Source organism: Rhagoletis pomonella, unplaced genomic scaffold, assembly GCF_013731165.1.
Source record: "Rhagoletis pomonella isolate Grant_MI unplaced genomic scaffold, Rhpom_1.0 Rhpom_scaffold_00002, whole genome shotgun sequence".
NCBI lineage: Eukaryota > Metazoa > Arthropoda > Insecta > Diptera > Tephritidae > Rhagoletis > Rhagoletis pomonella.
The window spans coordinates 103,439,817-103,466,161 of record NW_023458556.1 but is presented as its reverse complement, the minus strand read 5'-3'; the positions used below and the strand labels follow the sequence as shown (position 1 = coordinate 103,466,161).

The 26,345-nt window shown below is 39.7% G+C and overlaps 1 protein-coding gene across 3 annotated transcripts in view; it reads right to left on the bottom strand.

Moving 5' to 3' along the window:
• LOC118734283 (E3 ubiquitin-protein ligase HUWE1) overlaps positions 1–26,345 on the bottom strand; it is a 132,071-nt gene that overhangs the window by 82,870 nt on the left and 22,856 nt on the right. For all 3 annotated transcript variants that reach the window (XM_036463994.1, XM_036463995.1, XM_036463996.1), the window contains exons 5-6: positions 25,849–26,306; positions 2,828–12,838 (exon numbers count right to left, since the gene is read on the bottom strand). In XM_036463994.1, coding sequence (XP_036319887.1) covers positions 2,828–12,838; positions 25,849–26,306 — 10,469 coding nt within the window. The remainder of the gene's footprint in view (positions 1–2,827; positions 12,839–25,848; positions 26,307–26,345) is intronic.

Below are 26,345 nucleotides of genomic sequence, written 5' to 3'. Positions count from 1 at the left end.
ATTCCTGCACCTTTGCTTGATGGTCACTTATCGTCATTTGTTGAACAGAAAAAACTGATTTTGGGAAGTTTGAGTACCTACAGTTGTCCACAAAATAATAGGAGTGCGATATTTTGACCAGTTTTTGCTATTTGTCTTTTGTTTATTTAATGTCTATTATTTTTTTATAAAAGCCTAGCTGGCTATACAACAAACACCATATAAATTCAGATTTTAAACTTTGTATAAAAATTATAAAAATTTTGCAATTTTTCACCCAAATTTCAAACTTTTTAATCAGAATCTTTAGAAAACATTCTGGTATGCAGTTTTGTAGCACATTCAATTCTAGTCTGAAGAAGTGCAAGTTTCAAGCGGCTAAAAAATTCCGTTGATTTTTGAGAATTTTTTTGGTTAAAGGTGTTTCAGGTTTTTTCCATACAAAGTATGTCGACAATTTTCTTTTATATGGAGGACACTGCCAGCAAAAAAATTGCCAAAAATCAACGGAATTTTTTAGCCGCTTGAAACCTGCTTTTCTTCAGACTAGAATTGAATGTGCTACAAAACTGCATACCAGAATTTTTTCTAAAGATTCTGATTAAAAAGTTTGAAATTTGGGTGAAAAATTGCAAAATTTTTATAATTTTTATACAAAGTTTAAAATCTGAATTTATATGGTGTTTGTTGTATAGCCAGCTAGGCTTTTATAAAAAAATAATAAACATTAAATAAACAAAAAGACAAATAGCCAAAACTGGTCAAAATATCGCACTCCTATTATTTTGTGGACAACTGTACCTCAATTAAGCAAAAGGTGTTAGAACCTTCCACTTAGGCTTATATTAAGGCTTGGACCTCTGACTTCAATCCCTGAAAATACCATTCCTGCACCTTAACTCTAACAGTGATTGTTGGGCGATAAAAAGTAAATGAGTCACCTATACTCAGGGCAAGGTTTCAGGGATAGTAGTCTGCAGTTCTAGCTTAAATTTAAGCTTAAGTGGATGGTTCTATCACCTTTTGTTTCCTTGCTAGATCTTCTCAAATATTGCAAAAAACGCGATTTTTTTCACTTTCACCACGTTTTTCTCAAAATTTGGAGCTGATGGAAACTTTATACTTACGAATTCGTAATCAGCACAAAAAAGTCTATCAAACACAGCTTTAACATTTGCGCGTCGAAATCGGTGTTGCCCTGTGTTACCGACACTAATTACATAAAGAGAAGCTCCTTCTTTTTATAAGAGGTGATGTCGTCAAAGGCTGTACCGAAATTTAGACACCTACTGCAGACTTTCTATATATTAAGGGAGAGTGATATCACCCATACATATCGAATTTTTCATAGCGTATATCTCGGAAATATTTGTAGGTGTCCTGGAAATTGGTATAGTGATTTTGGGGCTACTGGAAAAGGGGGCGTGGAGCTTCCCAAACATATTGAAACTTTTATCTATCCGTAAATATATGTATACACCCAGAATACAGTGTTTTTTTTTCTTTTTCGTAATATCTTTTTTTGTTTCTTTTTTATAGAAATATAGTTCATTTTACATCATTTTGCATTTTGGGTAAGCAGTTTTGTAGTTCACCCAATTTTGTATCATAAAGTGCAAGTTACCGTTGATTTTTAAGATTTTTTTCGCTGATGATGTTGCGCATTTTCTCCGTATAACGAATGCGTAAGAGTTTTTTTGTATGGGAAAAATGCCGAAGACTGTCAGTATGAAAAAGACTTATTCTGGTGGGTGGACTCCTCCTAAACGACCGAAACGATTTTAATGGCATCTTTTATGTGTTTGAGTAGGTCCACGTATAGTTTAAGTTACAACTTAAAACGCCAGGTGGCGCTGGAGTCGAGTTATTACTCAAAATCCTATTTGTGATCCGATTTGACTCATATTCTAGACATATATGTATTGGTAACGATAGGGGCAATACTATTGCAAAAAAAGATGCGCAAGGTGGCGCTGGAGCCGAGTTATTGCTAAAAATCGTCATTTCGGAGTATCAGAGATCAAAGTCAAATTACCCGCGTTAAATCAACCATCAGAACCATTGCGGTCCTTGCTTTACGTTGACTAAACAGAATGTGGACCAATGATACTCAGCAGTTTGGAAATTGCCCACAACTATAATATACAGATTCAAGGACGATTCACCATCGAGCCGCAAGGCCTTCTTCCCGGTATAACGCTTTCGTCAGATTATTTAAGACGGCAATGGAGGATATGCCTTCTGTCGACCACAAAACCAAACGTGAAAGTGAATTGCTGGCGAACGTTGGTCCAAAGTTTTCATTAAAAAAATTAATTTTGGGCGGGACGAAGTTCGCCGGGTCTGCTAGTTTAAAAAAAAATTTATAACTCTTTGGATCCGCCATTTTGAATTTTGTAAAACTGACTTCAGATTCCTAATTAGCAACCCCAGAAACCCCCTGGTAACAAGTTTCAACACATGACAATGCATAAATCGTTCAGTATCAACGTTTTAATTTTACTAGTCTCTTTTCGAGAGCATATTTTCGGGCACTAGGCCCATTCTAACTGCCCAAGACAGGTATGTAATTAAGTAAATGTTCCCTAATAATACCAGAGTATTTATATGTAAAAACTACATTTTTAGCAGCATTTTAACATGTCAAGATAATAAAAAATTGAGAACATCAGCGTTTTTATAAAAAACCGACCAGCGCGACCTCTGAAACTTTTTTTTTCAAAATAAAAAAAAAACACGTGTCTCTTTTTTTTTTCACAAATAACAATAATTTGAGGTAGCGTTTATGAATTTCCAAAAAAATTTTTTGAACCACTCTAATGTATGTATAAGAAATGCTTTCACTTACTTGTATTATCGCCGCTGCTTTCAGTCAAAATGGCTGGGCTGGTGTTGGTTTCATCTATTGCATCCAAAGTCGAAGTTTGTGATTCGAGATTAGATCCTACTTTACTTTCATTTTTCTTAGTTGCATGGATCAAGAAAAATGCTTCCACCGTTGGCTGCAATACCAGAACTGCATATTCATCCTTAGACTCTTCCAAAGCAACTAAACATTCGCTCAGAGTGTTCCAGAGATCTTGCAGTGATATTATTTGACTAAGGGTTGGCTTTTTGTTCGTGGATTCCATGACTGATGAGTCTTCGGCGTAGAAAATCTCACGTACTTGTATAAATATCTTAAGCGTTTTCAAAAAATATAGTTGGGCCGACGAAGGGGAAAGCAATTTTTTTATCGATGGCAGTTGTAGCTCACATGAAGGTTTAAAATTGCTAGGGGCTGAAATAATAACATTTTCCGACGTAAACCGGTCTTGCATAACTCCCTCGAGTACGACTTTATTTTGAGGAGCTGTACCACATTTCGCGTCTTTGTCGAGTTTATTGTGAACTTTGTAGGATCGAATTTCATCTAGCAAGTTTTGTATCGCCAAACGGACTTCTTTCGCTAATCCAAATACTGCAGAGGATAAGTACTCGAGGAATATAGCATTCGATGCGTGAGAACACTGACTCAAGTTAACAATCAGTTTTGAAATGTTATCCAATCCGTCAACGGTTCCACATTGATGTGTTAGCACTTCAGTTACCAACTGTAGTTGTGAAAAGTTCTTCGAATATAATTTGTTTTTAATACGATAGCCAGCATTGTATTGGTTGGCTTCGGAACTGATGGTGGATTCTTCCTTAAGCTTTACTTCATTGCTGTTGAAACTTTCGTCAGCATCGGAGACTTTATTTATCAACTTGCTTTCTTCTAAATCACTTTCTTTTGGAAGTTCAGCACTAAGCGACGCTAGCAATTTGACAAGCATGTCTGTCAGTTGCGGAGAACGGCATATCACTTTGTACGGTAGCATTTCTAGTAATTTTGAAAGTGGTGTGTCATTGAATGTTTGAAAATCCTGATTCTGTTCCTCCCACTCCCATCGAGGGTGAGATATGAGTGGGAAGTCCTGCATATTTGTAAGTCGCTGTGGAGTATGCAAGTCTATCTTCAAAAGAACATCCCAAAACTCTTTGCTGTTGGTGTTATAAGAAATTTTCTTGGCATTTTTACTCTTTGCCCCGGTTGAGCTACTTTTTTGTCCACGACTAGCCGCTGCCTTTGACGTTGACGGCCCTTCATCTAGTCTGAAATCAGAAGACTTTTGGGTGACTTTACTAACGTTCGAAGTACTATTGGCTACATCTCTCTCCACTTCAGAGAAATTTACGGCACTAAGCCCACTAGGGGAATTTCTGCTGCTATCGCTAGATTCCATGGCCGAGTCACATCGTTTCTTTTGGTCGTGCTTAAACGGTACGAAACTTCTTGGGAAATGTCTGGCTAATACAAACAGCAAATCCAAGCAATTTTTGACCACCATTTGTGCTGCCTGCGGATTAATATTTATGTTATAGTTGCAAGGCGAACTGTGATCAAGGTTCATGTGTTGCGTTTCATTGATTATAAAAACATTCGATTTGTAACCAAAAGCTGCATCCACTCTGAGTTTAAGCCAATGTGGTTTAACGATAGACCGCTCAGAATCACTTGCTTTTTCCTGGTTTGTTTTTTGAATGATACTTATCAAAGCTTGAATAATCCAAGTTCTTGTAGGAGCATGATAGCACAAATTTCGTATGACGCGATGGAATCGAGTGTAATTAATTTTAGTGTCCTCGGTAAATAAAAATAGTAGTATTGTGGCTAAACAATCCGGGTCAAGCATATTGTTGTCATCCTCCATGAAAAGCAATGCAATAGGCTTGCCATGTATTTGTTGCTGATGTTGATGAACTATTGTTGTATGCTGGTGATGTTGTGATTGTTGATTACCGTGCGCTTCATACCATATCGAGTTGGAATGCCATCTCGAATCATCGGTGAGGTTTTGTAAAGAGGATGGGAAACGTCGGAGTACATGAGGCGTATCAACACTAGGTCCATTTCGACTTTCCCAATCGCGTCGTAAATACTGGGCTTCTGCTGCGAGATCGGGAGGTAAACTGGCAATCTGTGATTCTTCCATGTCAGTGAGAATGGCTTGTCGCAAGGATTCCGGCAAGTTTTGGAAGAAAGCGGCCGTATCAACAGGATCATCAGGATTTGCTGCCGAAGCAGCTTGACGTTGTTGTTCTATTCTTTGTTGCATTAGAACCTCTGTTTGTATGTTTGGCGGTAAAGCAGCTAAAAACTCTGGATTAACTTCAATTAAAGAATCGTGAGCAACTTGAATTGCGTTCTGTTGTGCCCTTTGACGTATGCGTTGCATCCTTAGGTGCTCGTTTATAACTTCTTCGCGCATTTCTGCTGGCAATGCAGCTAAAAATGACGGATCCACCCCCTCTGGCACTTGCAAATCTCCCAATGCTGCACGGACTTCAGCATTCATGACGGGAGGAGGAGTTGTGTCAGTCGTCGGATTAAGGGCTTCACCCGTGGGCTGTTCTTCGACGGACGGAACATCGAGCTCACGATTTGAAACAGTGGCAGCGCCTTCTTCTATGTCTTCTAATACAATATTATTCGAAGATATATCCACTGATTCGATTGCAGAAAATAGTTCAGATGCTTGAGATACTACATTGTCCATATCTCCCGAAGGTGGCTCTTCTATATCGGCTCGCATATCATTGCCAAGTTGAATAGGGTTGATTTCCTCTCTCATAAAACCGACATTTAAATCGGCATTACCTTCATCTACATCCAGTCCGTCGTCAAAATCGTCTTCAACATCCTGAATGTTTTCGTCCTCATTTGTTACCAAAATGGCTGGGTTTTCTTCTTCACTCGAGAACTCCAATTCCCCAACATCATCGTTTAATATTTGGTCCTGATGGTCTTGTGTGTCCTCGGATAAAGCAATGCTCTCGTTCCTCTCTGAGGTGGTTTCGTTAGTAGAAATATTAGTGGAACCACTATTTGAACTGGTGGATTGTTGAATAAATACCGGAATGGCACTCCGGCGATTAGGGGAGTTGAAAGTGGTGGTTGAAACCGGTTGTTCTGTTGATTTGGTTTTTTGGCCCTCCTTGAACACTCTTAGCAAAAACGGTATCAGAAGATGTGCAACATATAAGCACGCATCTGTTTGAGACTCCAAATCCAGGTGTTTTGCTTCTTCAAGCCACCAATGTAAGCTGTCTTGATTGAATATATCAAGTTGTCCTTCTTCAGTTGGATTATTGAATGATGGCATGAGCGTGCAGTATTGCTGATCTAGCAAAATTAGGCGTCTCGTAGACTCCCGCCTTTGAATGAAATTACCTATAGATGTGGTTTGGCTGACGTTGTTTGCTGAGCCAACATATACCGTAGTGTTTTGATTGCGCTCCTGATTGGTTGTAGAAGTGTTTCCAGAATCTATATTTGTGGCGTAATTCACATCTCCCCGCGTTGAGCCGAGTCTTGGTGTCACCCAAACAGATGAGGGATTGGTGCGAACTGAGCTTTCTTCCCTGTTTGTTACATTGCTTTCAGCAAACGACGAAGTAACCAAATTGTTTGCCGTATTATCAGAGGATTGGCCACCGCCTCGAGAAACGGGTTCTGATAGCAGCAAAATATCATTTCGATCTTCTGTGCGTTCCTCGCGCACATTTCTATTCTCGACATTGATATTGCTGCCAGCATTAACAACTTGATCCCTGCTTCTGCCATTAACTTCCGATGTTTCGTCATCTGCATCAGATCCGTTTACCACTTGTTCGCCACTTCTACCACTTACCTCCGAGGCTTCATCGTCGGCATCATTTGAAGCGGTTTCAGAAGACTCTGGCTCATAAATGTGGTCGAAAACTTCAATGAACTGTCGTGTTTCTTCGTCTGCATCTGTTTCGCTATGATCCTCCACGTCTTCTTCATTGCCATCTTCGTCGTCGTCATCATCTTCATCCTCGTCGTTACGCTCGTTTTCTGTGGAGGCGTTTGAATCGGATTCAGATTCGCTTGTGCTCACTTCTCCCAGCAAAGACGTCGAGTTGTCTACAACGGCCGCAACAAGTTCGGATGAAGTGGACGCCCCATCGCTGCCGCCACTAACTCCACCCTCGGCGTTTGCCTGATTGGCATCAGATCGGTTATTTCTTGTCTCCATTCTACTACCATCACCAGGTCCATTATTTGAATCAGAGCTACGACCCAAAAATGCTACGTTACCATTTTGCAAAAGATCGTCCCATAGTTGATCAAAGTTGATTTGAGGTCGCAAGTTTGTTGAAGTCAGAAGATGTGATTCACGCTCATTTTCTTCAGTCTCATCATTGCCGGTTGCCATAGAGTTGGAAGGATCTTCTGAGTCCAAAAATATATCTTCGCCATTTAAAATGAAGTCGAAGGCTTGCCTGCGATCGGAAAGGACGTTTCGGATTATATCACGAAGGACATGCTCACTGCCGACCGAACCAGAGCTCTCGTTAGTGGATCGCGATGTTAATCTTGGATATAGCCTGCGATTCACAACCGCGTTGCTTCCATTAGGCGGTGTTCCAAAAAATATTCTCCTTGAAGACAAAGTGCCAGGAGTTATGGTAAGCCTCAGCAATATTTCCATTGGACGTAATGTTGCATGAATTGTAGTAAGTGTGTTTGAATTAGACAAGTCTTTATATTGGGCAAGTTTAGCTAAATCAGTCATCACACCCTGGCGCAACAAAATTCTGTACATGTTATTGCGTTGTAAATGCATTTTGTTAGAAAGCATCGGGCTTTCAATCATTATGGGAATCAAACCAATCAAAACTTGTAAGCGAACATGCTCTTCCGTGTAATTTGGTTCGGTCAGTGTACGCACCAGTGCTTCGTGGACTTCCTCGACCAATTTGGATTGAACTGTTTGTTGGCTCACACAGTCTGACAGAGACGACAGAAGAACTCTTGACATCATGCTTACTTCCGGATCCTGTTGTCGCTTTGTGATAGGTAGAAAATGATCAAGAATAAATGAAATACATGACTGCGGTTTTGTTATCAATGGGCTATCAGTTGGTGTATATGTATAATCCATTATAAGTTTTGGAACTAAACACTGATATGACCGCACAGCATCAGCTAATATCTTTAGTAAAGTCGATCGCGGAAGTATTGGTTTTTGATGCGTATGACTTGTAGATGGAATATGCCAGCTACAGCAACAGGGATTTATATCGACATTTTCCGTACATTTTTTTGATGACGAGGCTTTCAGCTGAGATTTGTCTAATTGTTCTGGTGGCGACTCCTCCATTCTTGCCAAGCCGTCATCAATATCTGCTGTTACTGGTACGCCTCCATAATGAATGCAAGGTTGGACGATTGCTCTCAGTAACTCCTTCACGGTTTCTTCTGAGGCGTCGTCAGTTTTCGAAAAAGTGTTGGAAGCCGTATCGCTCGCCTTATTTGCTTGAGCTTTTACAAGAAACCTTGAGTCGTCTACAGGGAAGTTCGAGCTCATTGCATTATCCGCTTGCAATGACTGTTTGGCGGCCATGAGGAATACAGTAGGATGTCTTGCCACAGCCGAAGATACTTGTGTGAACAGATACACAAGATCTCGATGACCCACTGGGACTGTAGACGATGAACGCGCAGTCAAAATTCTCTCAATAGCCTCCTGCAAAACTGATGGAGCTTCAAGAACATGTCGAATTATAACAATGGCGTATGTGGGGAATCCCATCGTGCCGCAAGTTTGACGCATCTTTAGTAACAGAGAAATTCCCCCGTTTTTGTAGAAGGCTTTCGCATTTTCGTAATCTTTTGTTAAACGAGCGCAAAGTTTCATAATCGACAGTTTGGTTTCGAAATCTACCAATAATTCTGGGCGGAGTAAATGAACAAGACAAGCAACAATGTCAATGCAATTTTCTCGAGCTAACCCAACAAGTTCTTCGTGTAATATGATCTTTTTGCTGTGTTTCGAAAACCCTGCCAAGCTCTTTTTCGAAGACAATTTTGTAGTATTTTTTAATTTAATTTTCTTTTCTCCCAATGGAACGCCCTCTTCAGAAAGCGGTGCACCCACTTGCTGGGAATCGGTTTCATTGGTAACGTCAACATTTTTTTCAGCTTCAGAATCTTTTTTGCCAAATGACAGGCTAGTTAGAGAACGAAGACAAACCAATTCATCTTTGAATATGATACCTTCACCGCCTGGCTTGGTCCTTATAGAGCGCGTAAGAATGCTCTCTGTTTTCGTATTGGTATTTCCGTTTCTTCCATGGTTAAGCAAGCATAAAGCTTCTGATATTTTCAAATCTGGTAATACAGGCCTATGACTTCCCGATGCTTCGCTTACTTGTGTCATACAGTTAAAATTCACAGTATATCGTTGGCGACCGATATTGATCACTTGGGATTTTTCGCCCATTGCAAAAGCATTTTTAATTAAATTGTTATTCGATTCTGTATAGGAATTCCATTTACCTGTTGATACGTCGTACCATCTCCATTTATCACTGCATACAGCACGCATATTTTCCCTTCGCTGTAGGATTATGCACACATTGTCGATCGCATCAACAAATTCTATGAAGTTTTGTAACCATAGAGGAGCTTGGGGTTTGACCCCAATCAATGTTTGTTCCTTCAGTAAAGCTTCAGTCTCGTATAACAGATTAACCATGGTATGCATAGATTTTTCTTGCGAAACGATAGCGCAGAATTCTTTCCTAATATCGCTGTAATTTTCATCGAGTAGTATTGTAGACACTTTAAGCCGTATTAAGAGTTTTGTCGAAGTTTCGCCAAAGAAAATATTTTCCAATTGAGATGGGTTTGTGATCTTCTCAGCTTTTATGATGTCAATTATTTGATCCATACACTCGGTAACGCCCCTAACAAGATTCATCATAAACTCCCGTTTATTTTGCTGATTATTTTGCCGATACAGTACAGATAGCAACTCTGTGCCGGTGTTTACGCTTTCGGGCAAATACTCCATAAAGGCAAACACCCTCTCAAATACTTCGTTGCAAAACTGATTGAATATATCAATTGGTAACAGCTCGACATCGTGAACAATGCCGCATTGTTTATATTTTGAATTTACGTTTGTTTCACTGGTTCTGTTAGAATTGGATGTAGAGGTTGAGGCCGTTTCAACGTCAACATCCATATCGTTAGAAGGGGACTGAGATTGTGGTACTGAAGTACTTTCGTTAGTTTGGATATCAGTGTTGGTTGCCTCCGGGTGATTCAGCAGAAACTCAGTGGCCTGCTCCAGCGAGCGTGTGCTTCTCAAAGCATCTAAGACGTGTTGTTGGCCGAATCCCATATCGGTCAGTACTTTGAAATAATTGGCATTTAGGTATGCTTCATCGGTACTTTTTGTAGATTTTTTACGTTGTTCAACCAATTTTTCAGCGTTTTGGATTTCATCTAATCGCGCTTTATATCTACTACAAATCGTATTGTGGGACTTGATAATATGCTTTAATATGGCCATTATAGTTTCCGTTATAGATACGCCATAATTAGGAATAGGTTTACGCTTCCAAATCCGCCTAACAACATGCATAGCCAGGTGATGCATGTGTATCAAATAGAATATAGGCTCAAAATCAATTGATTCTGTAGTGGGGCCACCTTTTGCGGACAAAGTGTAGGGCGAGTCGAGAATTCCGCGCGGATTAACCATCTTTTCAAGTAACTGCAACCATGCATCTATGAACTCTCCAGTCCCTACGGGATACTCGTTTGTGTCACTGGCGACATTTTGCAAAATATTTTCCAATTTCAAGCATTGATCAAATCCAAATGTGTTTGGACTGTTGTCTAGTGATAGTGCCCAATAAAACATATCAAAAAATGCTTTGAGACCATTTTCTTCACAAAATTGGGATATCATTAAATGGAAGCAACTGCGTTTGTCGTCAAACAGCATTGGGCCCGTAAAACCAACAGAACATATAAGAAAGGTAAGCTTCAACTTTGGCGCTGGTTTCGATACGTTGTCCTCATGGCTGAACCCATTAACGAGAATTGAGCTAAGCACACGAGCGATTTCCTTCGCGTCAGCAGTGGGAATCTTGTTTGCATTGCTTGCGGAATAGTCATTGCTTCTTCTCTGTCGGGCTTGTGGTGTACCTACGGACAATTTCACCAAGGTTCCAAACAGCTCTGCCAGAGCCCGACCTAAGCGCGAAGAGGCTGCTAGCAATGATTTTATATACCGCAATTGATCATCTGCTTTTATTTTTGATTTAATCGAGCTTAATTTTTCCATTTTGGGGGTTGAGTCCTCAATTTCAGCATCTACAGCCTGCTCAGTTAGCGGTGTTTCATACAATCCAGACTCAGATATCTCATCTGAGCAAAGGCTTAACAGAATAGTACTTTCCCATACCAGAGATATATAAAGTCGAACTAAGCTTTGCAATAATTGTAAGCCAGTCCCAGAATTGGTGCCCCAACGACTTAGTAACGTTAGCCGCATATCACTCGAAGCATTTCGACACAAATGTACCAAGAGCACTACGTATCCATGAACGGAACTCATATTGTGTAAGAGTGGGGTATATTCCGCTGTCGAAAAGCCATCATCTAGTTTCGGACAAGCAATTAGTTCTTGCAAAAGTATGCTTCCTCCGGGAAAATTGAAATTCAATATGAGCGGTTTTAGATTATCAATTATTTTCGACAACTCTTCTAGAGCTATATCAATTACTGTCGTCTCGTGCGCCAAATTTAATATCGATTTGCACACATTGGCAACAGCCTGTGCTGTTGTGGATACTGGCGAGTCAATTGGCAAATTCGGCAAAGAAAGCAGCCGAAGCAGAGGCTGCAACCCACCATGCATTACAAATTCTCGACAGTGATCGCCGTTTGAGCTGTTACTAAATATTGCATCAATAAATTTCATCACATTTAATATATAGTCGATTAAAGGTATGGCTTCTCGCTCCTGATTTGACCGGACTTGCACTTGTTCTATTGCTGCTCTATTCTGTCTTTGCTGCGAGGCAGACGACATTTCATCGTCGTCTTCATCATCTTCACCGCTGCTATCATTCTCATTGCATCTTATTTCGAGTGTGCTTTCTGTGTTTGTGCTTTGTTGGGTGTTCGGATTGAATGTGTTCGCAACAGAATTACTATTATCTTTATGAGCCCTCCAACAAATGTAATTGGAATCAGATCCAAATCGAACCAATTCATGAAGTAAACGTACTATAGCCTCTATTGCGTCTGTGCGCAAATAAGGATGGTGTTTCATTAGATCGTCCATTGCATTACCCAAATTCGTAGAGGTATCACCCAACGGATCTGATGATCGGCGCCTACGCATAGCTATTAAATAGTCTGGCGAAAGTAATACTCTCAAGAACTTATCAAAAGGATCATAGGACATGAATTCCATTAGTCCACGTTCATTAAGGCATAGAGCTGAAAATATGTTTGGCAATGAACCCAATATCTCCCTTGTAGCTGGTACTTCCTTTTGTAGCAACGAACGGAGAATTACATTTGTTAAGCCAGTTTCTTGTAAGGACGACAACAATGACGGTTCATTGAAAACATAGACTGTTACAACATCTGTAGCTAACAAGAATAAAGAAGGACCGTAATACTCCGCATTCGATATTATATGCTGCAATGATTTCGGCAGGGAACTCTCCATTATATTCCGCATTCCGTTGAAATGTGCATGATCCTGAATAGACTTTTTAAGGAAGTTCAGCATTGACTTCAGTAAAGCTGCCCTTTGAGTCACACAAGCCAACTTTTTGCCATCCTGGTCATTTACAGATGACTGGGACGCAGATTTTTCATTTGTCGTTCTATTATAGGTTTTTGGTCCCCGTTGCAGTTCGCTTCTTCTCATACAAGCCGCGTTATCTTCGAATGTTTCCGCTTGTGCATTATCCCCATTTCCTTGTTCGGTAACTACATCTATAAAATCAAAAATAATTATAATCAATAATCAATATTAGAACTGTTTATTTAAGTAGCAAAAAGCTTAGCTTAATTTTAATAACTGTACAAACTACGAGAACTACGCGACAAACAAAATTCTACGCCGAAAATGTGACAGAAAAAAATAGTCAGTATCCTAAAACTATTATGTTAACTCTTACCAGGACTGTAAAAATTTGCAATCAATTTTTTTAGCAATCAATGATTGTGCTTACTAATACGACTACAATCAAAATTTATTGCTTTTTTCTGATTGAAAAAACTACAATCAATACAATTGTAAGCGTATTTGATTTCAATGATTTTGATTGCAATCAAATCACTGATTCAAACGTGCTGGAATGAGAGTTAAAATCTTGACATAAACAATGGAATGATTCGTTTAATTCAAAATTAGTTTTGCATGGCTTCAAAAACAGAGGTTGAACGTGTCTTGACACTCGAGAGGGAACATTCAATTTTGCCTCAGCCAGAAGGGCCGGGCTATTAATTAAGCCTGTCATTAATTTTACGATAAATATTATACCTAGCATTTCTCTACGACAGTTAAAATCACGCAATGCAAAAAGCAAGAACTGTTTTGGAATTGATTCAATCCTTTCTGAATAACTTGGTAGCGGGGATTCCAAACAATAGATCCGTATTCTAATATAGGTCTAACTAAAGTGGTAAAAAAAGCTTTTGTTACATAAGGATCTTTGAACTCTTTTGACCATCGCTTTAAAAATGCAACTACGCCTTTGGCTTTATTGGCATGAAGGTTGAAATTGAGTTCGGAATCCATTGTGACACCAAGTACGACAAAATTGGATACCTGCTCCGGATAATAATTTGATATTGAATAAACAGCTGGATGAACTGCCCTTCGAGAGAAACATATAACTTTACAATTTTTAAGGTTTAGTGGCATATAGTTTGCATTACATCAACTAACCACGTTGCAAAGACGTTTCTTCGATAGAGGACAATGTTTTAAAAAGTTTCACATCATCGGCACATATAAAAATTGTTTAATATTTTATTATACATAGAACTATCATTAATGAATATCAGGAACAGAATCGGACCAAGGTGGCTTCCCTGAGGAAGTCCTGAAGAAACTTTAATGATGTTGGAAGAACAGTTTTTAGAAATAACACTTTGCGTTCTATCAGAGAGGTAAGAAGAGATCCATTGAAGAAGACTGGGCTGAAAGCCAATTAGGTCGCGTTTACGGATGAGTAACGAGTGGCATACTTTGTCAAAAGTAAGTAAGTAAGTTCGCGCTGAGCAGTTGTGTTTCTCTTCGCTCTCCAATTTTCTTTGATTAAAATCCATAGTTTTTATTTGCAATTTATTGGCATGGCATGTATCTTACATTCCACTTAATAGTTCCGATAGTTTATATAATGATCACGTAGAAAATATTGTTAGCCTCTGTGATTGTAATGATAAATGTAATTTTTGTATTCTAGGGGATTTTAATCTATCAGACATTAGCTGGTCTGATCTACAACATAAAGGTATCTTGGAGCTTCTTTCGCTCCAAAAAAGGTTGTTCAAACATACCAACATGCATGAATTTTAATAGCAATAGTTCTCAATCTTTAGCTGATACAGTCGACCTTTTCGCGGATTTCTTCAAATCCAATTTCTGTGATGATATACCTGTTAGTACATTCCCTCCTATCTGTCCAGCTCAACGGCTAGACTTTGGAGCGCTCTCCATATCGGAGCTTGACATTATAAATGCAATTTCTTCCATAAAGTCGTCCCTTAAATGTCACAATGATGGTCTTTGTGCATATTTCTTGAAACAGTGCAGGTCTTCCATCTGTGTTCCTTTATGTAAAATCTTTAATCTCTCTCTTTCTACAGGTGTTTTTATCAGTCGGTGGAAGGTGGCATCCATCACTCCGATATTTAAATCGGGATGCCGAAATGATGTATCTAATTATAGACCTATTTCCAAACTAACGGTCTCCTCTAAGCTGTTTGAAAAAGTGGTTACGGATAAACTTTCTTTCGTTTGTAAAAGTATAGTGGAGCCCCAGCAACATCGTTTCGTTTGTGGTCGTTCCACAGTCACTAACTTAGCGGTATTTTCGGAATACTGTGTCTCAGCATTTAAAAGCGGTTGTCAGGTCGATACTATTTACACTGACTTTTCGAAAGCGTTTGATAAAGTTTCACATGCTTTCTTGCTAAGTAAGCTGCAGTGTATGGGCTTTCATTCTGTTTTCCTGTCATGGTTGAAATCTTACCTTACAGAGCAAACTCTTTTTGTAGAAATTGAAAATTATAAATCCAAGTTCTTTGTTGCTTCGTCAGGTGTTCCTCAGGGTAGCATCCTAGGCCCTCTTTTATTTATTCTGTTTATTAATGATATCGGTACTTGCTTCAAACATTGCAGATATCTTCTTTACGCCGATGATCTCAAATTGTTTCGTAAAATAACTTGGCCGTCCGATGTCCTCTATCTGCAGCATGATTTGGATAATTTAGTCAGTTGGAGTATAATTAATAAGCTATCGCTCAATATAAAAAAATGCTTCCATATGTCAATTTCTAGATACCCTTGTAAATTGGCTTCGTGTTACTCAATTTTAAATCAGAAGCTCACTTTGCTCAATGATTTTGTTGATCTGGGTGTAGTCTTTGATTCGGGTTTTACTTTTGTAAACCATGTATGCTACTTGCTCCCAAAGGCGTATAGTAACTTAGCTTTTTTACGTCGATATGCGAGGGACTTTAAGGACCCTTACACTAGGAAAATTCTCTTTAACTCGTTAGTACGTTCAAAATTAGAATATGCGTCAGTCATTTGGAGTCCTATTTATAGCTGTCACTCTATGAGAATCGAACGGGTTCAAAGAAAGTTCCTTCGATTTGCTCTTCAACCACTTAATTTTTCCGACCCGCTTCCGCCCTATGCGGCCCCCTGTCAGCTAAATTAAATAGTGTCGACATTTTCGATAGTATCGATACTATCGTTGGTTGTGACTATCGACTATCGAAACTCCAGCTCTATTGGCAATGAGTTGGCTGTCGCTAGACACAGTGTTGCGATAATGCATAGCGGACGGAAAACCATGTAGCTTACGCTTTGAATTTACGAAACCATAAAATGATTTAGGATTGTTAATTAAATTCTTTTTAATTTTACATAAATATGACATATAGCATTTCTTATTTAATGCGAAGTGGCTATGCCGTAAAATGGAGTACTTTATGTAATCACTGTGTATACAGTATAAAAGAATGTATCTTACTATTTTTCAATTTTCTTTTTTAGTGAACCATAATTGTGTTGGTTCTTCATGAGCAATATTACGTTTTGGTACATGCTTTCGAAACAAATCTAAAACAGTATCATTAAAGTGCTCAACGTTATAGGGAATTTCCACCAAGCCTTAACTGCAGTTTATGCCCATTGGAAAAAACGAGATTATCACTCGAACGGGGTAATTGGTCATATTAAGTGCAAGCAAACGAAAGTATAAAAGAAAAAAGTAATCTTCTTCTTCTTATTTGGCACTACAACCGTTTGCCGGTTTGGGCCGAGACCAAAAAGCTTCTCCAATTGCATCTCTCCTGCGCGAATTTGCGCCAGTTGGTTATCCCGAGCGCAGACAGGTCCTTCTGCACTTGGTCCTTCCATTGCGTTCGTGGGCGCCCTTGCTTTCGTTGTCCACCCATGGGTGCGGAGTCGAAGGATCTTTTCACCGGAGAGTCGTCATCCATGCGTACAACATGTCCAAGCCAACGCAAACGTTGTATTTTTATGCGCTTAACTATGTCCATGTCGTTAAAAAGCTCATACAGTTCGTCATTCCATCTTCTCCGATATCCGCCATCCACGAAAACAGGGCCGTAGATTTTGCGTAGAATAGTTCTTTCGAAAGCCCCCAAAGCCTTCTCATCTTTGTTCGACATCGTCCAAGATTCTGCGCCATATAAAAGGACGGGCATGATGAGAGATTTGTAGAGCGTGAGTTTCGTTCGTCGAGAGAGGGCTCTGCTTTTCAATTGCCTACCGAGCCCAAAGTAGCACCTGTTGGCAAGGGTTATTCTTCGCTTGATCTCCAGGCTGACGTTGTTGGTGGTGTTTATGCTCTATCCTAGGTAGACAAAGTCCTTCACTACTTCAAAGTTATATCTGCCAACAGTGACGTGTGTCCCGTAGCGCGTGGACTCTTTATATGATGCCAGGAGATACTTTGTCTTTTCCTCGTTCACCAACCAACCTCTTTAGCTTCTTTTTCTAAACTGGAAAATGCTGCGGTTACGTCCCTTTGTTTCAGACCTACGATATCGATATCATCTGCATACGCCAGCAGCATCGTTCTTTTGCTATATATGGTGACGCTGCGATTCAGATTGGCAGCTCTTAGTACGCTTTCCAGCATCAGATTGAAAAATCGCACGAGAGTGAGTCGCCTTGTCTAAAACCTCGTTTGGTCGCAAACGGTGCGGAGAGGTCCTTCCCAATTTGGACGGAGCTGAAGGTTGTGCTCAACGTCACTCTACATAGCCGCATTAGTTTTGCGGGGATCCCACATTTGGACATGGCGTCGTACAGGCAGCTCCTCTTCGTGCTATCAAAAGCAGCTTTAAAGTCAACAAAAAGATGGTGTGTGTCGATTTGCTTATCTAATGTCTTCTCCAGGATTTGACGTGCTGTGAAAATCTGGTCAATGGTGGACTTACCAGGTCTGAAGCCACACTGATAAGGTCCAATCAGCTGGTTCGTGAACGGCTTCAGTCTTTCACACAGTATCGTCGACAGGACCTTGTATGCAATATTAAGAAGGCTTATTCCGCGATAATTGGCGCAAACGGCGGGAGATCCCTTGTGGATTCTTGTGGATTGGGCAAAGTACACTGAGATTCCATTCTTCGGGCATGTATTCATCAGACCAAATTCTGCTTAAAAGCTGGTACATACGCCCCACCAACTCTTCTCCACCGGCTTTGAATAGCTCAGCCGGTATACCGTCGGCTCCGGGGGCTTTGTTGTTTTTAAGCCGCTTTGGCCCTTATTATGAGCTGCATTCGTTTTTCGATCTTCGCTGGCTATCGAAGATCGAAGATCGAAAGTGAAATTCGTATTATGAGCTATGCAGGCGTGTCGAAATTTTCGTTGAGTATCAAATTTTCTGTCGAACAGAATTTTACTTTCGATGGTGTAACGAAGTGTTAGAAAATTGTGAAAAATGTATGATTTTGTATATGTTTTCTTACATTTTGGCGGCTAGACACCAATTTTTATTAATTTCATGCAGCTCTAACATCGTGAATACTAAACACAAGCTCGAAAGGCTGGTTTTACTTGTGAAAGAAAATCCCAATGCTCTGTTGGCTCGATCTCTGAGAACAAAATCGTAGCGCTGTTGATAGTTTTAAAATATTTTAAATAGATTTGGCTCACAAACGCCTCTTTAGATGGTCGGAACTTTTTAATGAATCTGTAGACAAATTTCTGAAATATATTTTATATCAAAATATATTCGAAAGACTAATAAACTTAAATGTTTAAGAGAGCATTTGCTACTCCTGGCCAGTTTACTAAGCTCTCATCCTCTGACGAATCGTTGAACCAGAACTCGTTGTACTCATTTTACCACGTTTTTATAAAATTGCTTTCTTTTTTACTTCATTTTAATTAGAACAAATTTGCATAAATATGTATAAGTACACTATTTAGTTTGCTCGATTTGTAAACAAAGCTTCTCAGCGGTGAAAAATATACTATTGTGAACAACCTAAACGAGCGAAATTCACAATAGCGCTATTCTTCATCCAATGAGCGCCATAATACCAAATGAAAATTCGTTCGCTCAGCACTTTCGACCACAGTCGAAAATCGAATGCAACTCATAATAGGGGCCTTTATTGCTGTTCTCACCTCGTCTTGGTCCAGTTTAGGGACGTGAGCTTCGTCCCTATACATTGGTTCGGGTTCTCCTTCATCAAACGCGCCATCTGTTTCGCCATTTAAAAGCAATGAAAAGTGTTCCCTCCATATCTCAGTGTACTATGGACATCTGTTACCAGGTTTCCATCTTCATCTTTGCAGGAGCTAGCCCCGGTCTTAAAACCATTTGATTGCTGCCTTATTTTCTGTCTGCCAGCATCTCAAGCTCCGTTGACTGCAGCTTTGCGATGTCGAACTTTCGTCGCGTTTCCTGCCGCACGTTTTTTATTGCACAGAGGCGCATGCGGACCTTAGCTGCAACAAGGTAGTGATCCGAGTAGATGTTGGCACCTCGGATAGAGCGCACGTCAAGAACGCTCGAAGCGTATCTTCCATCTATCACAACATGATCAATCTGGTTCTTTGTTCTTTGATCAGGGGACACCCAAGTTGCTTTGTGGATGTTTCGATGCTGGTGTCTGGTACTACTGACTACCATGTTCCGTGCCGCGGCGAAGTCGATCAGCCTCTCTCCGTTGTCGGAGGTGTTGTCATGAAGGCCGAATTTTCCGGCTGTTGGACCAAATATGCCTTCTTTGCCCACCCTGGCGTTAAAGTCGCCCAGAACGATTTTAATATCATGGCGGGGGCAGCGCTCATACGCTTCTCCTAGACGCTCATAGAAAAGCTCCTTAGTCTCGTCGTCCTTCTCTTCCGTCGGGGCGTGCACACAAATTAGGCTGATGTTGTTAAATTTCGCCTTTATGCGGATTGTGGCGATTCGCTCACTGATGGGCGTGAACCGGGAGACAAGGTGTCGGAGTCTCCGCCCAACCACAAATCCGACACCGAATTTGTGCGCCGTCTCATGGCAGCTGTAGTAGATGTCACATGCTGCAAATTTTTTGCAGCCATGCGCCGTCCATCGCATTTCCTGAACTGCGGTGATGTCAGCCTGGTATTTTGTTAGTAAATCCAGCAGTTGGATAGAGGCACCTTCCCTTTAGAGGGTCCGGACATTCCAGGTGCATATCCGTAATTCATAGTCCTTGTTCCGTTTGCGGCGGTCGTCAACGTGCGGGGATGCAGTTATCCGAGGCTTTTTTGGTCTTTTCATTGGCAATATTTTTTTACGTGGCGGGTCCCAAACCCAGCGCACAACCATTACTGGGGTGGATAGTATTCAACCGGATACACATTTGTATAGCGGGCCGCTTGCTCCAAGACAGACGCCCGCTTGCAGCCGCACCTCCTGGTGAGCAGGCGCTGCAGACTTCAGTGAGCCCTTAAACCGAATAAGTCGGAGTGGCCCCACCAAAGCTCCCTCTCTTTCTGCCGTGACCCAAGGCTCCACTCGGGTTGGTTGCCGCATCTTGCACATGGGTTGCTCACGTTGCCCAGAGTGCGCGAACGAGGACGCAAGAGTCGGGATTGAGTATAGCCGTGCGACTGTAACTGCATACCCAGCACAACGACTATACCCCATTTCACTCTTGCAAAAAGTAATAACCCCATGTTAAAATAATTGGTACTTATCTGAGCTCTTAACTGCAGTTAAGCTTTTGGTGGAAATAGGCTATTATGCTCCACGTCATCTATATATATTGGCCAAGATAACTTTAAAAGTTCTTTGTTAATTTTTCTGAGCTTTCGCAAAAACATATCTAGTACTTGCACTAACTATATAACTTATTATTCTGTATTTCATTTATGATTCCGTAGCTTAACTCAAGAGCGGGATGGTATGCATCGTCTGTCAAAACTAGGGGATCACACCGATTAATAGCGCACTTAGGAACATCATCAACGTAAACCAGATCCAAGACCACCTGGACGAAGGAGGTTAGACTGCAATTGGGTATTCACGTCGACGGCGTAACAATATCGACGGTGAATAACCCGAAAATCCTCGGAGTTACCTTCGACAGTCTGCTCTCCTTCTCGGCGCATACAACCGCAATTGTCAACAAAGTACAGAGCCGCAACAATGTCCTCAAGTCGCTGGCCGGCAGCACGTGGGGCAAATATAAAGAAACGTTGTTGGCAACATACAAGGCAATTGGCCGGCCGGTTCTAAACTATGCAGCGCCCGTGTGGTCGCTGGGGACTAGCAGGACGCAGTGGATGAAGCTACCGACCTGTCAAAACACGGCATTACGAACAGCGACCGGATGCCTCCTGATGACGCCCCATCACCACCTACATGACGAGGCCCAGGTGCTCCCAGTCAAGGAGCATAACATAATGTTGTGCAAGCAGTTCCTTGCTGGGAGCCACAGACGTGGCCATCCCAACGGACAACTGCTCGCGGAAGAGCCCTCGCCAAGGCACGTCAGGAGGCATCTTTACGAACTGACGGACGAAGTCCAGAGGTTTAACAAACAACCTCTGGACCCGTCAACCTACCGACAGGCCCTGAACGGCATTCACAGGGAATCAGTCTCAAGTTATGTAGACTCCCGCCCTGTGAATGCCGTTCTAGGCACACAACCACCGGACGTGGACGGGACAGAACTTTGTCTGCCTCGGGAGACCCGCACTACAATAGCCCAACTTCGCTCTAGCTATTGCAGCATGCTAAACTCTTACTTGAGTAGAATCAATGAGGATGTGCCTAACCAATGCCCGGCATGTGGAGAGTCGCCACATGACTCCCGGCACCTCTTCACATGCCCTGAGAACCCCACTCAGCTGACGCCCCTGTCCCTATGGACAGCTCCTGTGGAAGTCGCACACTTCCTGGGCCTCCCCCTAGCTGAAATTGACGACAACGTTGACGTGATGAACCGACCCGAACGGGGCTTAGTAGCCGCTACAACAACAACAACCAGATCCAAGACCTTTCCAAACTTATTTCGACAAAAATATTTATTTGTTTTAGGCAAAGTTCAGCTATTTCCTCCAGAAATACATTGCACCTATCTCTAGATGGATCTGGTACAACATCGGTGTCAATAATGTTCCAGAAATGTGTGGCAGATTAAAATCACCCAAAACAATCATAGTCGGAAGGCGTAAGCATTGCATTTACGGACTCATGTAAAGAAACTAGTTGTGTATATACTGATATGGCAGAATCAGGAGGGATGTAGCAAAGAGATAAATAAACATAACTCTTACCAGCCTGTGCACGTACACATTTAAATTCGGTATATTCAATGACAGGAACACTAACTTCCTCGGATGGTATCGACGAATCCACCTCAAAAAGAACACCACCGCCGATTCTGTCCTCGCGGTCGCTCCTGTATATTTGATATCCATTTGGAAGAATTTCGGAATTAAAAATATGAGGTTTGAGCCATGTTTCGGTCAAGGAAATAATATTATAATTGCAGTCAAAGCCTTTTAAATATAAGTCAGTTAATTTGGTATTCAAACTTCTAACGTTTTGATAGTAAATACTTAAATTAGACTTGTGAGTTAGTTTTTTGAATCAGAATTAAGATTAGAAATTTTAGCTACGTTGTTATTACTAGTATTAGGTTTATACTCAAACTCGTATTATTTAGTAGTGAATCAAAATCATCGGCAGCTACATCAATTTTAAAAGATGAAATATCACGATCGTATTTAAAATTAAATTTACGAATAAATACATCTTTAGTTTTAATCTTAGTCGATATGTACGACTTTATATCATCCGAAGAAGTGTCTTTAGCAAATCTAGAGACAAAGATTAATCTTCTCGGCGGAATTACAACCAACTTTTTGGTAGTGACTTCAGATATGCGGGATTGCGAGTTATTCGGACCACCTATGATAGATAGGGCAGCTTTAGAAGCCGATGGCAATACTGTTAGATCAACACTTTGATTGTCGTTATTATTTTTAGGCGTAGACCTAGTGGATATGGCTTTAGATAGCGGAGGGTTCAATGCCTGAGGGCATGGAGAAGAAAGATTGATTAGATCTAAGGGCTGAGATGGAGGATTTTTCTGTGTAGATTCAGTGACTATCTTTTTAGGTGGACTACTAACATACCTGCGTTTATTTTCTCGACTCTCCTCGGAGTTTGGATGGTTGTCGAGGCATGTGAAAGACTTTAAACATTTTTTCATAATGCTCTAATTTTCCAACAAGCGCCGACAGATCCTTCCCGATTTCAGAAAAAGCATTTCTCGACTGTCTAAAGAATTTAAATAAATCGACTTCGGTTGATCGGCATTTTTGACAAGACCAAGCATGACACATAGGCGTCGCTCATAGCGTGGCATCTTTTAGGCAAAAAAAGAGTGTTCACCAATTAAGAAATGTTCTACAATTGCAAATTTTCAGGGCATACACAAATTATTCTACTAGAATAAATATCGTTTTGCAGCCCTGTAATACATCCTCACAAAGCCAATGTACTCTTTTAGTTCATTAATTTTTTCGATATCCTTGGGAGAAATCCTGCCCTCCTATTAAAAATTTAAAGATGAGTATTTATTAGAAATGCGTTCAAATATGGGAAACATATCGAGTTTTTCGCATTTCCAAAGTTTGCATGGACGATTTCGTAGCCTTAATTCAAGCCATTAACTAAAACTTCAACTGAAATTCGGCAAGGGTTTTCGTTATCCTACAGCCATAAAAATTCATATATACCTTTGTTGTTTAGCTAAAAAGCACAAATATAGAGGGTATGCATATCAAAATTTGCAAACAATTTTTGTCCATATATTTTTGGGACAGTCTAATGTAAATATCGATGGCTGAGTGGAAGATCGGCCTATCTCGGCCAGCCAGTTCGAAAACGCCCCATTTCAGAAAATTTTTCAACAACGCCCTATTTCAGAATTTGGTTAAGAACGCCCTATTTTAGAATTTGATTGAAAAACGCCCTATCTCAACTGCCGGTTCTAAAACGCCCTATCGCAGCACATTTTCCATGTATTTTCGTTTGAGATAGGGCGTTTTGGCACCAAATTCTGAGATGAGCCTTCTTCATATTTTCCATTTTTAGTCCATTTTTAGAAACGTAGTACATTAAAAAAATATATATATTTCTACTTTTTAGTCTTGTCTGTATAAAATTTTGCTATAGACATTAAAATAATTCAGCGATATGCTGATATGTATTGTATTTTACCAAACTTAGTATTCAGCTTGAGTATAATAATTTGGCCATACTCTATATGGGGTCGTTCTATACCAAAATGGACGGGGTTTACACTTCATTTGTTCGATTTGTTTCAAATTTTTACGGTTGATGGATAAACATAAATATTAAATAAATGTGAAATTTTAGCTTAATTAATACATTTTTAAAAACTTTACAGCACAAAAACAAAAACAAATCGATTTAATAGTTTTCCAAATATCTCGAGAACGGGGCGAGGAACAAATTTGAAAAAATCACACATACACACATCAAAATTCTCAATGTAAAGATCCACCATGCAAAACATGAGAATAGGCACCAATCGCCAATGGCGACATATTGGCGACTTGCCGATTTATTGAAGTGGTGAGAAATCGACAACATAATATCTTTCCTGTCATTTTAGGAATATGTTATCATTATTACTCCCAAACTGATGAATCTTGCGTCAACAGGATTCTCCAAAAGCATCGAATTTACGCCAAAGGAGGAGTGAAAAAATACGAAGCGCCATGGCGAGAGAAATAATTAATTTCGTTTTTAAGTCACAGTTTTGTATAAAAAAAGTGAATGAAGTATTAAAAAGAATAAAATTATTGCAAATATCGCCCGTAGGAATAATAAAGCGATATGAAAACGACTCATTCAGGTAATAAGAAAGCGACTCGCCCAGGCGGGCGTTTTAGAGCGACTGGTAATAAGAAATCGAAACGATGGAGATAAATTTGTTCCCGAGGACGTTTTCTTATTGCCGGCAACAAAAATTGGTTTGGTGGGAAAATATTTTTTAAATTTTTTTCTTGAAAAATTTTTCACATGCAAATTTTTTGATAAAAAAAAGTTTTTGAAAATATGCCGTCTCAATAAAATTTAAAAAAAATCACAATAGTATCTCTGAGTATTGCGCAATATTTAAGTATTGTATTACGGGGTGCACTCTACAATAATTGGAGTTATGATTTTTTTTTTAAACCGAAGTTGAGTAAAATGACTACATTACAAACTTACAAATTTAGTTTAGAATTTTTTCGAGTATGCAGTTTTGTAGCCCATTAAATTTTAGTATACTAAAGCGCAAGTTTCAATCGATTGCAAAACTGGCCTTATTGTTTTTTTATTTTCTTTGAAAACGGTCTTGCGCATTTTCTTCCATAAGAAAAAGTGCAAAAAGCTGTCAGCATAAATATTAAAAATCAACGCAATTTTGCAGTAGCTTAAAACTTGCACTTTATTATACTAAAATTTAATGGGCTACAACTGCATCCTCAAAAAAATCCTAAAAAAATTAAAAAAGTTTGTAAATTTGTAATGTACTCATTTTATCCAACTTCGGTGTAAAAAAAATGCATAACTCAAATTATTGGAGAGTGCACCTCGTAATACTATACTTAAATATTGCGCATTTTGATTTCTTTTCCATTTTTTTTTTGAGATGGCATATTTTTAAAAACAATTTTTTTAAAAAAAAATTTGTATGTGAAAAATTTTTCAAGAAAAAAAATTTTAAAACTTTTTTTCATACAGAATTTTGATGTGTGTATGTGTGATTTTTTTCCTCGCCCCATTCTCGAGATATTTGGAAAACTATTAAATCGATTTGTTTTTGTTTTTGTGCTGTAAAGTTTTTAAAAATGTATTAATCAGGTACAAATTTTATATTTATTTATTATTTATGTTTATCCATCAACCCTAAAAATTTTAAACAAATCAAACACATGAAGTGTGGACCCCTTCCATTTTGGTATGGAACGCCCCATATACATATGTATCTATGACGTTTAATAATACAACTACAATCTATCAGAAAATATTACTCATTTGCTGAAAAAGTATCCAAACTTAATGTTTTGTATACAAATATTTATATTCTCGTGACGCGAGTGCGTTCTTTTTTGCATTGTTTAATATTGTGTATGTTTTGATGACGACTCTTTTCCAGCAAGTGCGCGGCATATTTTTTAGAATGCTAAAAAGTTTACAATTTGAACTTAATAAAAATATTACCATTTGTCATTTGCTCCATACTGTCCACCGAATCGTCATTTCTTTCCAAATTGGCAAGAGCATCCCTGCAACAATTGATTTCCTTCTCCATGCGATCAATAAAAATATTTAAGCCATTGCTTTGGTGAAATTTGCTTATGTCAATATTTGTTATTAAGTCTATAACTCGAACAGCTCGCGTAACAAAAGTAATGTGCTCTAAATCGACTCCAGGCCAATTAATGACTTCCAGCAATGATTTCATCATACCACTTTTGACCAAAGCATGGCCGCCTGCTTCATAACTGGCTAAATGATAAAGAAGACTGAACAAGGAAGTTGCTAAAACCAATGGATATTTTTCACAAATCCCTTCATGAGTCAAACTTGTTATGCAATCGCGAACCAAAAGTGGTAAAATGCCTCCTTGGCGTTCCGCTCCAGTGTACTGAATAATTTTCGACAACCGAGAACCCGGTCTAAAGAAAAATATGTTTTCTAAAAATAAAAGAGCATTA